Genomic DNA, 14,918 nt, shown 5'->3' on the forward strand with positions numbered 1-14,918 from the left:
TAGCAGTACTGACCACAAAAGGATATGGTCCCACTGTGTTTCCAAGATTAGTCCTCATGTTAAACAGAGACTGGAAACATTCCTCATCCTGAGCCCCGTTCATAGTTCATCCTCCTTTTTTTCCCTTTCCACTGTCCTGATAGCCCTCTGTTTCCTTCTTCATCTGATACTTATCTTGATGCCTTAGGTTTCACTTCAGGCATCAATCTCAGAATCTAATACTGGTAATATTGAGTTACAAGTGATATTTTTGAGCCTGTTGGCTGACTGTCTCAAGCATGGATATCTAGGATCCTTGATCAGTATCTTTCCTTACTTTTCTGAAATGGTCTTTGACCAACTCATACATGAAAAAGTTGTACTCAGATTTCCATGACGTTCCTCTCAGTTGTATGTTTTTATTTTCAGACATGCTGTCAATGATGACTTGCTTAGATCCCTAAAGAGATGTAGATGCATGTCTAAGTGTTTGAAAATTTTGCCCAGTACCTTCCAATGGAACGTGGAAACATTAAAAACTGAAATTCCCACCTTCAAGGGGTATCCACAGGTATGGTATAGGTTTCAGATTATCTGTCCTAAAAAAACCCCAAAACTAAACCCAAACAGAACAATAAAGCCCTACTATCGTTGGAGCTGGAAATAAGGAAGTTTTCCCTTTAGTGTTGCTTTGCTGTGAATACAGCAGGATGTGAACTCTATTTCATAACATCGCAAGAGAGACTTAATTTTCCTCATCTGCTGAGCAGGGGCTTTTTTTCAGCAAATGTGTTTGAATCAGAAATTTGCCTGCTCAACCATCCTAGTTTTTTGAATGCCCTTCTCTGTATCATTCAAGTAAAGATTTTTAAATTATTGTTAATATAGTGGAACACTAACCTGTACCCATGATAGAGGAGTAAAATAATATAATGGAGTGATGTCTTAGAACTGGTATGTATGATACAGAAGACAAAAGGTTCTTTCAGTCTGTGAATAACTCCCACATAGCAATTAGTGGAAGAAGATGAATATTTTAATGTACAGTAGCTACAGCCAACCTACTTGAAATCAGACAGATCACCTTCAGTTCCTTGGTTCTATGGGAGAAATCTCGGCACTAAAAACATGCAACCAAGGTCCAGCTTGTACTTGTTTCTAACTTGAAATTGCTTTCAAGGGGAATGAAATTTAACATAAATGGCAGTTCATTATGTTGGACATGAACTATTGTATTTTTTATTTTCTTTAGTAAACTCTTTGTTCCACAATCTGCTGCTGTTTTCCCTGCTTTCCAATGTGAAGCACAACACACTGTGCTGTAGTGCTAAAGCTGTGCCCAACCTCCCCTGCACCCCTAACCTGGCTGCTGCACACCCCACTCTCAGGGATCCTGAGAGACTAAGGAAAGAGACTATGTAGTTCTTTGGGAGAACTGGAGTTTTAGTCCTCCCCCAGGCCCCTTTGAGACCAGTTTCTCTCCACCACATCAATAAGACCAGGTGGGTGGACAGTCTGATGTGTCTCTATCACCTTGCTTTGACCTGCACTTTCTCCTTCATGCAGTAATTCTTTCTGCATCCACTTCAGAGGACAGAAAATAATAGGCTTACATTACAAATAGACGTTCGGTAACAATTTCTATTTTTAAGGAATAAGAGGTCTGGAGAGCACATGGAATTGCCGTCACTGCAGGTCTTAAAAAACACTCAGGGTGATGAGACAAATATCTGCCAGAATTGGTATTGGTTGATTTTTGCCTTAGGGCAAGTCCTTCCAAGAGTATTTTCTATGACTCTAATTTAAAATAAAAAGACATCAGAAGGGGGAAAAACATGAGAGCAACATAAGACTGGCCTTGTCTCCTGCATCCTGTAATTGTTTTTTTATATTCCTGATAAAAGCTGAAATGTACCTTGATTTTCTAAAGTTTTTGCTAGATGCCCTCATAAAGGATTAGGAGAAACAAAGATTCAGGTAAAAGCTGGACAAGCAGTGAGAAAAGTGCTGGAATACGGAAGATTTCTCAGGCTGCCGAGAAATGTCTGGAAATGCCATTTCTTGGGCATATCCATCAGCATGCTTCCCACTTTGGAGGTGTACCAGTGGGAAGAAGGGCTAGCTGCACAGAGGGGAGGTCTTCATTCTTCCTACTGATTATTTTATTTTTTTTTTTTAATCTGGAAGTCAATTTTTAAAAACCTGTCAAGTTGTTTATGTAAAATGCAAAGCGCTATTTGTTCTGGGAAGGTGGTTAGCTCACTTCCACTCTCCATCACATGCCTAATGCCTTTTCCAGCTAAACAGTGTATCATTTATGTTTCAAGCATGGCATTGTGTAGGTTGTCAGCTGGAATGAAGATGTGTAATTTTCCTTGGGCTGAAATAACATCTTCCGCACCAGCACTGTTGCATTTGCTCTTCTCCAACATATCTGTGCTGACATTCTGTCACAGAACTGTGCATTGACGGTTTTCACAGGGAGAGGACACGCACAAAGACAAATCTAATAAAATTTTCTATGCGCTTGTGTTTCACATCCTAATAATTTTAAATGATGGGAGCAGCTTCTGCAGCTCTGGCTGGAACATGAGCGGTGTGTGACCAATACAAGAACATCCTCCTTCTCCCCATTTGGATTCTATCAGTTGACTTCTACCCATGGCAGGGTGCTGGAACGAGATGATCTTAAGGTCCCTTTCAACCCAAACCACTCCATGATTCTATGACTCAATGTAAAAGCTGCTTTGATTTCTAAGTTACTCTCAATTTACTCCTAGATTGCTTATTTTTAGTGATACATACACCAGGAAGTGTGTGCTCTATTTTAAAGCAATAAAAGGATTTCAGAAGGTATATTTATCTATGAAGACAATTATTTGATGTCAGATCTCAGTGGGTTGTTAACAATAGGTTAGGTGATACAAGAGAAATAAAAAATGATAGTAAAATCACAGCAGCAGTTGTGGTAAATTGAACAAAACACTCCCCCCTCCGACTTTACTATTTAGACTGGCACAAAACTCCACCACTCTTCATCCTAGCTAAGTCACGGGACGCAGATCCAAGGTGTAGGCAGCTCACTCATGCGTTCCTGGAGACTTTTTAAGTCTCCTCATGGACAAGTAGCTAAAGCTGCTTTCTAGTTCAGCATACGTACAGTGGTTTGGTAACCCTGGGATAGATAAATATTACATAGGATGACAGCTAAGGGTCAGTATGGCTTGTTTAAGCTTCCTCCTGACTGTGTGAATCTGCAGTAGTGGTTAGCAGTACACCCAAGATGTATAATTCTTTCTAAATTTAGCAGACAGTTACTGGGACAATGAAAGAAATGTCATATGGGAAATGATTTGAGACTAAAAATCAAAATACTGGGAAGATAATTGCCTATTGCATAAGATGATTGTTGAGTCTTAATGCACAATTCTCTGGTATTTTTGGTATCAGAAAGTATTTAGCATGTAATGGCACTTTAATGGTTCCAAATTAAATGTATCGTGGAGAGTTTCAAAGATGCCCAAAAGAATTATCCTTGCTATATTACTTCATTGCCTGATTGCTCCTGTAACTAGAGAAGCGTGAGGACACGTTTCAGTGTTTATTTTTCTCTCTTTTCTAAGAAATTACACCAATATTTCACTGGCCATTCCCATACTGACACTGGCTGAGGAAACTCCTGGAGAAGGGGGCTGGAAGGGATGCAAGAATGGAAAAACAGGATAAAAGGTATTTGGAGCCATAGATTAATGACAGCATCTGAGATCCTGTTGCAGCCAAATTGCAGCACACTAAGTCCACTGAACAGGCTGGATTTGGGCATCGTAACAAAATCAGAAACTCTTTTCTTATATTTTTAACCAAAAAGATACTCCATCTTGTTGCTGCATCACTGAATGCTGCTCCGGACAGCTCCTCTGAACTGACCTTCCATCTCACTTTTGTAACAGTGCCGGCTGGGATGGTATTATTTTTGCTTCTAGACATGCTGATAAGTCTTGTGGTATTTGAAAGTTTAATTGGGTAGCTCGTCTTCAGTTTCAAAAAACAGGGACACTGTTCCAATTAAGCATTGCAACAGGATTTTATGCCCTGAGTCTCAGTACCTGCACAGCTCCCTCAGCCCTTGGTGTAAAATCAACTCCACACAGATATACCCAAAAATAACCCAATGTATTTTTCTCCTAAATAGGTAGTCTTTGACAATAAATGGTTACACTCTGCTATGAATGTGACACAGATGAGGAAATTGTCATTGAAGTGTACTAAAAAATATTTTCCATTTTCATTGCTCAGTAGTTGTTTAGTCTCCAGCTGCTGAGGAGACTGGGCAATAGTAAAAAAATCAAAATACAGGGTAGAGAAGATGTTCCCACTTAGTGGTGAAAACCTTCAGATTGACAGACACTGAAATCAAGCTCTTGTCATCATAAGTGAAGGAATCCAGCGTGGGCAGTGCCCTCTGCAACATTCCTCCCCTTTGCCTGAGACTTGTAGCTCTGAAATAGATGCCTGGCAAGATGAGGAGGTGATGTTCTCTCTGTTCCAGGAGGCACTCGGTGTGGTCCGTGGAAATTACTTACTCCCATTCTCCCAGCAGGACAGAGCAGAACAGAACACAACCCCAAATATGTTGGTAATCTTCTCTGAACATGGACTGCTCTCTCCGACGTGGATGCTTACTCCAGCATGCATTCAGGCTTCTCCACTTAACACTTGCCTTCCTGAAAACTAGAAAAAGGATTGGGAACAGTCACACAGCCATGACACGGCTTTTTGTCCCCTCATCTTGCCATTATTTGTCATGCCATTGACAATATCAGTTTAAAGAGAAGACATTAAAGCTCTAACACATTCTGACTGCTGTAAGTCAGAAACATGGTAATCGCACACACCCATCCCTGAGAATATGGTCTCTAGAGCAGGGACTCCTCTTCCCAACACAGAGGTGCCAAAGCCAGTTCAGAAAACATTAGGAAGAAAAATACATTTCAGAAGTTCTAGTTACAAATGCAAACTCTGGTTTATAAATTGGAGTTGTTAAAGGACTCCAGGTCAGGACTTCTTGATGAAGGAGCAAAAAGCTTTCCTGCATGTCAGAAAAACATGACCTAAAAGGAAGGCTACTGGGACTTGCTGAAAGGGAAAGATTTACATTGATCTGGGAAGACTTCTAGACTTAAATCAGTTTTCCTCATCCTGGGAGGAGTAGGAGGAATGTGCCTGTGGTGTCCCAGCAGCAGAGTCCCACTTTGCACTAAAGAGTTTGGGCACATGGAGAGCAACCAGGCTCACTTGCAGGAGAGATCCTAACCTGAGAACAGCCTTTTATAAGAGAAGATGCCACAACGGAGTCTACCCAATTCAGAACTAGGATAGACAAGCTGTTCAGAACCTCTCTACCGTAAACACCCGACAAACATAAATGTCAGTTCACTCAGGGGAGAGACAGAAGGATACGTCAGCCAACAATAAACAGATGGTGAAACTGCTAGGAGAGACAATCGAAGGGTCTAAAATGAGTTTGAGACATAAAAGAAGAATTAAGACAACTAAATAGTTCTATTCAGAAGTGATACCAATAACAACCGAAAAAAAGTGAGCTAAAATTACCCTAAAAACACCGGGCTGGCTAATATAGCTGCAGTTCAGTGTGTATCAGTTTTGTGTTCCCAGCACTTCAGCTACAAAGCATTCTGACATATTTGTATAAATAACGATCAATGCAGAAAGACCAATGTACCTTGAAATAACAAAAATAAGCAACACAAAACAATTACTATTTTGGAAAATAATTTTCTTTAATGTGAGTTAAGGCTTTGGCTGTTTTCTTCTATTTTGGCTTGGTGCAGAGCAAATGGTTCTGAAAGATTTTTCTGAGTGGGTGACACTATGCAGCGCATGGCAATGATTTCAGTCAGTTGGCACACTGCATTAAAACAGAAAATTTGCATTAAAAATGCAGCTAAATGATATACTCTTGAGTATTTTACTCTTCTTTTTTTTGCAGCATGGAGTTCAAAAGGAGCATTTATTTTCTGTGAAGCTGGAACTTGAAAAAGTAGCCAGAATTACTCAAATTGCTTTTCACACCAGGAGGCAAAGCTCTAAAATAATGCCTTAGAGTACTTTACTGTTTGGAATAACAATGCCATTCTCTTCCTTTTCAGCTGGATTTGTACAACAGAAAGCTATCAGAAATAGCTAAAATTCTACTATCATAAATTGCAGATGTGGTTTGCTGTCTGTCCTTCAGATTTTCATTGGTCCTAAACAATGTTATTTTGTGTGCTTTTTGAAAATAGTGTTTTTCACCTCCTACTGATCCACTAAGACGGTATCTTAGGCTCCATAAAGAGAGAACCTGGGCAACTACCTAAAACTTCCAGTAATATAAGGACTGAAGAAAGAATTGTGAGAAATGATGAAACTTCCTTCTGCCACATTCCCACTGGGAGGCAGAAAGATGGGGGAAAAAGCAGTTTCTCAGTGGAAAGAGAAAACCAAGTAGAATTTCATGTTGCTCTGAGCAGGATTAGACATATGTACTGTGCTCTGTTAGAGAGAGAGAGCAGGGAAAATGTGTCTGTGTTTCCAGACTGGGGGGGATTCTAAAGCATGAAGCATCAGAACGGGCATTCAGGTCCAGGTACATGAACTCAGATCCAGTTCAGGATGAACAGCACATGAAGTACCAAGAGTAATGAGAATTTTAAGCTTTTGCCCCTTTCTGGAGTTGCTTGCATCTGTGACACATGTTGATGTCCTCAAGAGGCTTTAATATGGGTCGGGAGGTCTGTCTGCTTTCCCTTCATATCTGAATCATCCCCCAAACTAACTGGTGGGAGCAACTCACAGCTCAAGAGCCCAGTCCTGTGGATTATGAGTTACACAGAGGGGTATCAGTTTAGGTCCTCCATCCCAACATACAAAATGCTCAAGTGACAGAACTACCAGGCTTCAGAGTTCACACTGCCAGCCCGAATCTCTCAGATGGCTCTGGAAATTCAGGGACTGTAAGCATTGGTTGGGATCTCTGCTGCTGGCTGAGCTTTGGTGCATTAATCAACCTGTGGTGTAATTCAAGGCAAGCAACAAGCTTCTTTCAGCTCAATTCCAGTTTCAGCTAAACACCCAATGCTTCATTCAGATGCCACCCTTGAGTACTCAACACCTGGTGGAGTGCAATTAGTTCCAATGTTTGGTGACACCCTGCTTCTCCCATACAGGAAAATGAAACATTTTATGTAAGTATCTGACATTAAGCTGTCACAATCTGCTACAGTTACTGAACTCTGTATTAAATTTAATGCATGGTACTACGCCAGTGTGGGTGGACAACATAATCAGGATCCTCAAAGGTACCTAAATCTGTGAGCAACCTACATAGTGTGCCTGCATGAAAGGACATATTGTGGTTGATGATGACAAGAGCTTCTCTTCTAAAAGCACTTTCAAAAAGCATAATTGGAATTTTTAACCCATGAATCCTCTTTCCATCAGTGACTCCTTCTCCCACCATGCCACAGTACAGATCTTCCATTTGATGTACAATCTACCACCTGGTCTTTCACCACCTGATATCTATGGCATGGTTATATTTGAAAGGACTGGGGTTGGGAGAGGACAAATTAGGCCTCTCACGCATAGTACTTAGAGAAGTTTTTTTTGAGTAAATGAAACAAGCTTGATTTTGTGTGTCTGCGTGTGTGCAGCTAAAGGGACTCTGCTATAAGGCTGCTTTTGTGATTTGAGCAGGGTACCTTCCCCACTCCAATGTCACAGCTCAAGAACAATCCAAAGCAAAAATACTCCAGCACCTGATCTAAATTTTCGAGGCATAAGGCTTTGATCCCTTTTCCACTCCCACTATTTAGAAATTAGATCTTGGCTTTCTTAATTTTAAGAGATTTAACTCAATGCACCACATTTCTTGTATCTTAGTTTACACAAAAGTTAGTCAGGAGTTCATCAAAGTAAGATGATTTGAGCACATAATGAGATGATGTGAGATTTGACTGTTGACTAATCTAAAGATAAGAAAACCCATACTACTACTAACATGACTGTTTGAGAAAGCATCAGGAAAAGTTTTTTTCTCTCAGAAGATTTAAATCATCAGTTGTACAGCCAATACATACATGAGTTATTGCAAGATAACAGGCATCTATCCAGCAACTACATATGAAGTTGTTCAAACTTTAGCGTAAGGTGTGGTTTTAATGTCAGTGGGGCTGCTTCAAGGGAAAAAACCTAAGTGTTACCAGGACTGTGGCCATGAATTTTGATTTTATATTGCCTTTTGGAAGGTCACTGCATATCTGTGATAGAAAGACTAATCAGAGCATAGTCTGTCTCTATAGCTTTCTCCGCAAATACTAACTATATTCCGATATCTTTTATCTGTCATTAATGTATACTGAAGAGTTTTGTGTTAAATTAGTATGTTCTCTGCTTACCTGTACTACTGAGAAAACTATTTCAGGTTTTCATTTTATTTCCATTTTAGAAAATTTTGAACAACGGTAACAAAGGTTTGCTACGTAATATACAAACCCTAACATTACAGTTTTGATACAATATGATATTTACTTGCCAGACATCTCCAGGAAAAAACCCACCTTATTTCAGCTAATGTCTTTAAAGAAACTTCCTTTCCCTTTTCCCCCTCCCTCTCTGTTCCAGTAGCTGAAAAGCCAATAAAAATATTCTCCTCCTCCCCAGTTCAGAACAAGATCTATGTGCATTTCTCCTAGGCATTTTTCGAGATCCAGAAGGGGATGAAAGTAGTCAATGTGCAACAGGAATCTGAATTTCAGACGCAAACCTGTACCTTTCCCCTGACCCTGCTGATATGCTGCAAGCTAAATGTTAAACATTTTTTTGATTAATTGAAGTCCAGCCTGGGGAGAAGAAACAGTTAAAGAAATGTCTCAATTATACTTGCAATCAGCTAATCAGACTTTGTGTGCATCTACAGATGATACAGAACTGAAATCAAGCTCTGATAATGAAACCACGAATGAAAAATGGACTGAAGACTCCTTTCCAGGATTAAAAATACTGTGCATAATTTATGTTACATATGCTGTGATCATTTCAGTGGGTCTCCTTGGAAATGCAATACTCATCAAAGTCTTTTTCAAGATTAAATCAATGCAGACGGTTCCCAATATCTTCATCACCAGCCTGGCATTCGGAGACCTGCTGCTTTTGTTAACGTGTGTGCCTATAGATGCAACACGTTACATTGTGGATACCTGGCTCTTCGGAAGAATTGGGTGCAAGCTGCTGTCTTTTATCCAGTTAACATCAGTTGGAGTATCAGTGTTTACCCTGACTGTTCTCAGTGCTGACAGGTGGGTCTGTGCAACTGATTTACCAGGAGATGCTGCAGGTTTGAAGTTAGAAATGGATAAAATAGCAGGTATTATCATTTTGCACAGTCTTAAACGGCACACTGTAATAGACTAAAAATCCCAAACTACCAGTCTCCCATGTAATTTAAAAATGCGTGTTAGTAAAATCGTAGCACTTCTTTTTAAGGTAGTGAAGTGAGAAAAACTCTTTAACTCTTCTGACCTTTTATTAGTTTGAAGTACAGTACAAGGGTTAGTCTCAATTGCACAAAAAAGGAAAATGGCTTAAGTTGAGAAAAAAAGACAGTATATTGGTGCTATCTAGTGGTACAGTGAAGTAGTCGAGGAACATGAAAAATAAAACTGAATATGAGTGAAAATTCTTTGATCTATGCACTCAGGGAGGATTTAAAATCCTAGAACATAAAAGACTGACATGGGATAAAACGCCAAAAGAAAACACAGAACAGACTTACGGACAAATGAATTACTCTCATGATGTGATGGCTAATATACTTTTCAGCTTGAAAAGTGCATATCTATTATTTTTTTTTCTCTTGTAGTTCTTCTGTCTTTTACAGAAATATTATAGCCCAGGGGTCCTGAAGTTAAACTCAGGTGGTAAGGACAGCATTGCTAGGAGGGATCAGTATTCTGACTGCTGTCAGGAAGTGCTGAATCTTTTTTCCGTGTACTTCTTTCTTGAATGAATAAAACTAAGATGATATTTCAGTTCTGATAATCAGCAGGAGCAGGAGCATTGAGGAGTAGAAAAACAAAAAAATAAAATTTACTATTAAGAGGGAAAAATATCTTCATCTTGTCCGCCAGCAATTTTAGATTGTATGTAATAGCGAATTGTTCATGTGTCCAGAATTTTACCAATGGTACTGTTACTGTACTCTAAAATAATCAGCCAGCACAGGAATGGCCACATAGGGTCAGATCAAGGATCCATGTAGACCAATACCAGCCTCCAGCAGTGGTAGTATAAGAACAAGAAAAGACAAGTAGGAAGAATAAAAACCTCTATCCAACTACATTTTTGACCCTATGCCTTCAGATGACACTGAACAGATGTGGTTTCTGTCTATTTAATAACCTCAGAGGATTTCTCTTCTGGATACTTGTTCAGCCTCTTCTTGAACTTGTTTAACAATGGCTTTCACTGCCTGTACCAAACAACTCCTTTTACTTCTGCACTGCACATGGCTTCATTTAGGGTGCTGGCTCTTGTGTCATAAGAGACAGTGATCCCTGTTTATGTCTCCAGGTTATTCATGTCATAATCTCTCCTTAGGTTGTTTGTGTTTCTTTTAGTTAAGGTGTGCAGAGCAACACATGGTATTCAAAGGTTGCATGAATCAGGGATACAGGTAATTGCACAATTGTCTCTTTTGCTCTCCATTATTTTCCTAATACTACCTAACATTTTGCTTTTTTGTTGTTGTTTTGGTTTGGGTTTATTTTAGGGTTTTTTAACTACTGCTAAAGATAATGCTAATGTTTACACTGAACTATCTATTGTAGCTCCAAGGTCTTGGTCCTGTATGACATCAATTCAGAATTCACCATGACTAGATGACCTTTAAAGATCCCTTCCAACCCCAGCTCTTCTCTGATTCTATGGTTTAGACACTTGCTTCTGTATTCAATTCTTCACGGTAGCTGCTACATAAATACTCTGCACTACATTCTCACAGAGTCACTACATGGTAAACTTACAGAGAAAGCTCAGGTCATGTGCTCAACACCAGACTGTTATGTTCCACTGTGCTAGAAGAGCTCAAAGTCAATAAAAATGGTATTTATTTGATAAATAGCAAGCCAGCTTCCAGCTTGCTATTTAAATTTGCCTAGAGGAGAAAAAGACCAGATCCTCAGCTTGCGCAAAATGGTACAACTAAGCTGTCTTATCCTCTGGGTCCTTTTTCACCACCTTTCTTTTCATGCCAGCCTTGTGCCCCCCTGGAGGGGTTGCTTCTTTCTGCATTATCAAGACTCCCTGGTCCTTTAGGAACAGGGTATAATGTTTCCTGCTCTTCATCTGCCTTCATGGAAGTTGGTCTTTTTCCATGTGCCACTTCCACACAGATTATCATACATCTATAGATTAATCCAGATTTTTCTCGTATTCCTGACTCAGTCCACATGCTGCAGAATCACAGGCATGAATCAACAGCAGTGCCCTCTCCTGCTTTATAAATATGAATGAATCCTGGAGCATTATTTTGAGTCAGATCACTGCACTCAGCTGTGGTCTTAGGAAGATGGAAGAAAGGAGGGGTGAACATGCTTGGTTTCATGTATTTATGAAATATTTAACCTGTTTCATCCCTTCATCAGTTTTGCATACTAATTCCCTCATTTATCTTTCAAGGCAGTGTCATAAAATTAGGAGTGATGATTGCCCTTAGTGATCCCAATTCAAACTGTAGAAGTCATCTTTACATAGGAAGGTTTCAATGGCAAGTCCTGCCTGCCAATCCATTAAAATACATGCTTGAAGTTAATTTTTACATTTCCATTTTAATTCCAAAGAGCTAGTGTCTCTTTTCATTTCCAAGAGAATTCCAGCACCCTTAGTTTAGCAAGAAGAGTAATGGCTTTAGCCTTAAGAATTTTGCAGTGTCAGAGCTCGCATTATTTCTGTGTTTATTCTAATAGTGATGTTGGTCATTCTAGGTACAGAGCCATCGTTAAACCCTTGGAACTGCAGACTTCAGATGCACTCCTGAAGACCTGCTGTAAAGCTGGCTGTGTTTGGATTGTCTCCATGATATTTGCTATCCCAGAGGCTGTTTTTTCAGATTTGTATTCTTTCAGCAATCCTGAGAAAAATGTAACTTTTGAGGCATGTGCCCCCTATCCTGTATCTGAGAAGATCCTGCAGGAAGCTCACTCCCTGGTTTGCTTCTTAGTGTTCTATATTGTGCCCTTAGCTGTCATTTCTGTCTACTACTTTCTTATCGCCAGAACTTTATACAAAAGTACATCCAACATGCCAGCAGAAGAACATGGTCATGCCCATAAGCAGGTAAGCTCTGATCAAGCACTAAACTCTCCAATTTTCCAAAGTGTATTGTGCTGATTAAATCTGAATTCTTGAGTACAAAACCTGACAATGGAGTAAAAATCGCCACAAACTCAGCCCATACCAAACTCAAATCCAAACTCAGCTGTGCACTTAGGCATGACACATGCTCATGACTCATCACTTGTGAGTGTCCACACTGCCCTAAAGAGGGACGGGTCTGTCATGCTTTATCATGACCCTGTTAAAAAGAGGAGTAGCCTGTCTGTACTTAGTCACTAGTTACTGCCTTCATTTAATATAACAAAGCAGCTTAAGAAAAGAGTGTTTACCTAATTAAGGATTAGCTAGCAAATTGCTGGTTCCCCTCTTATAGGGAGCAAAACATTTCAGAAAAACCTGAATTTTAAACACTGGGACCTCATCCATGTGAGCTGACACATTAATTACTGTACTTTTAAATGCAAGTCTAGATGATAGTGCCATATGATTTATAATGGAAAGGAAATGTGATCTGCACTGGGAATACTTTGTTAAAAAATTATGAAATAGATTTACTTTCCTGTTTAATTCTTCTGGTTTAGGATTTTTGTTTGTTTTTTCATTTTCTTTTTACTTTTTGCTTTTTTGATTACTCATGCATTTAGACTTTTACACTGCTTTGCAAATCAGCACCAACAACACAAACATTTTATTAATTGGTATTAATACCAGCTATGCATTAATTTCTTGTAGATTGAATCCCGCAAGAGAGTTGCCAAGACAGTGCTGGTGCTTGTGGCTCTGTTTGCCTTGTGCTGGCTGCCCAACCACATCCTCTACCTGTACCGCTCTTTCACATACCACACGTCTGTTGATGCTTCCACCTTTCATCTTATAGCAACTATTTTTTCCCGCGCCTTGGCCTTCAGCAATTCTTGCGTCAATCCTTTCGCTCTTTATTGGCTGAGTAAAAGTTTCCGGCAACATTTTAAAAAGCAAGTCTCATGCTGCAAGGCAGCATTCTGTGCAAAGCCTCCCAGTGCTCCCCAGAGCAGTTCTCCTACCAGAGCCCTGTCGGTCACAGGCAGCATGCATGGCTCAGAAATCAGTGTTACACTGCTAACAGATTACAGCATCACGAAAGAAGAGGAAAGTGTTTAGTCCATGTGGGATGAAGAAGGACAGAAACTGAGTCTTTGCTATCAAGTCACTGCTACTGGGATCCTGGAAAGAGGTGCCATGGCTTGCCCTGTCTGTGAAAGTGTGTTCATCAGGAGTTCCTCATTTTTCAAAATATAGAATAAAGAAATCAAACTGGGGGGGGGGGGGGGGGGGGGGGGGAAGAAGCTGAAACTTTCCAGCATAAGCTCAAAGGGATTGCTCATGTTCCCAGGCATGAACATAGATTCCTAGCTGGAATTCCTGGACTGGAAAGGAAAGGACTTAGCAGAGTTGGTGCAAGAATTGGCTGTAAGGATGGTTTTGTTCTTGGTGACTTGCTCTTTGAGTCATGCCTGAGAGCTCCCTCTGACAGCTACTTGCTTCTACAGCAAGCAAGAAAAGCCACTTGGTCGTAACACAACCAACCAGGCACATTTATTTTCTTGTCCTAAATGTTAATAATTGGTAAACACATGAGAAAGAATGCTAAAATGAAAGAAGGCTAAGGTTTGTAGCACTGTGAAGTAAAAAAAGAGAAAGCATTACGGGCCAGATCCACAGTAGCTGTTTCTCTGTCAGTGACTTAGAAATTCTGTGTAAGAGCTGACTGCTGTGAGATGGATGTTCCTAAGGAAGTCAAGGGAACCAGCAGGTGATAATCTCTCCAAGAAAGCTATAATCATCTTTAACCACACTTGTAAAATTCTTTGTGATATATGGGTAAAACATCTCGATAGTGCAGAGTTTCTTTATTGTTACAGTAATTTAATATCAGGAAATTGGGGTGGATCTGTATCAAGAGTTCTAGTTGGGATTTACAGTGCACTTCTGAAGTGCTTAAAACATCCTCTCCTGCCTTACTTTATATCCCAAAGTAGTCTTGAGTGCACAACCTGGACTTCTCTCAGATGTGGAACTGTATGTCCAATCCACCAAACCAGACTAGAGCGAATTTGAAGTGAAAAATGTACAGTGTGAAGAGTCAGACTGGCCCTTTAGCTGCAGAGATCCACTCCTGCTGTAGTGTACATGATTGTATCTAAGTGGTCTGCACACATTCAAGCACACTGGGAGAGCTGGATTTTTCTATTATACTAATTTTCTATTCTTCAAGTCGTATCCCTTTTTAATATTAGGATAGGCTGTCTTAATGCCATAGGCCTTCTAATCTCAGTTCCACTGATTTTATGACTGGGCTTGCAGAGGCAAATCAGGTCAGGCTGTCCACGCTCAGCAGCACTGCTGGCAGGGACTGCCTTCCCATCAGGAAGTACAGGAGGCAAGTCTTCCTACCTCATGGTACAAAATAGTTGAGTGGCACTTATTTTTATGAATTTTGTCTTTCCCTGAACCAAAATTTTGTTCTGTGGAAGCTGGTGATAGAAAACACAATAGATTTTCCA

The 14,918-nt window shown here is 40.0% G+C and overlaps 1 protein-coding gene across 1 annotated transcript; it reads left to right on the forward strand.

Annotated features, from left to right (window-relative positions):
• The first annotated feature begins 8,698 nt into the window (after positions 1-8,698).
• Positions 8,699-13,667, forward strand: BRS3 (bombesin receptor subtype 3). The gene is made up of 3 exons (XM_010402789.3): positions 8,699-9,338; positions 12,024-12,375; positions 13,108-13,667. The coding sequence occupies exons 1-3, from the start codon at positions 8,908-8,910 to the stop codon at positions 13,513-13,515; spliced, it is 1,191 nt and encodes a 396-aa protein (XP_010401091.1). The 5' UTR covers positions 8,699-8,907; the 3' UTR covers positions 13,516-13,667.
• The last annotated feature ends 1,251 nt before the right edge of the window (positions 13,668-14,918 follow it).

Source organism: Corvus cornix, chromosome 4A (assembly GCF_000738735.6).
Source record: "Corvus cornix cornix isolate S_Up_H32 chromosome 4A, ASM73873v5, whole genome shotgun sequence".
In the NCBI taxonomy this organism is placed as follows: domain Eukaryota; kingdom Metazoa; phylum Chordata; class Aves; order Passeriformes; family Corvidae; genus Corvus; species Corvus cornix.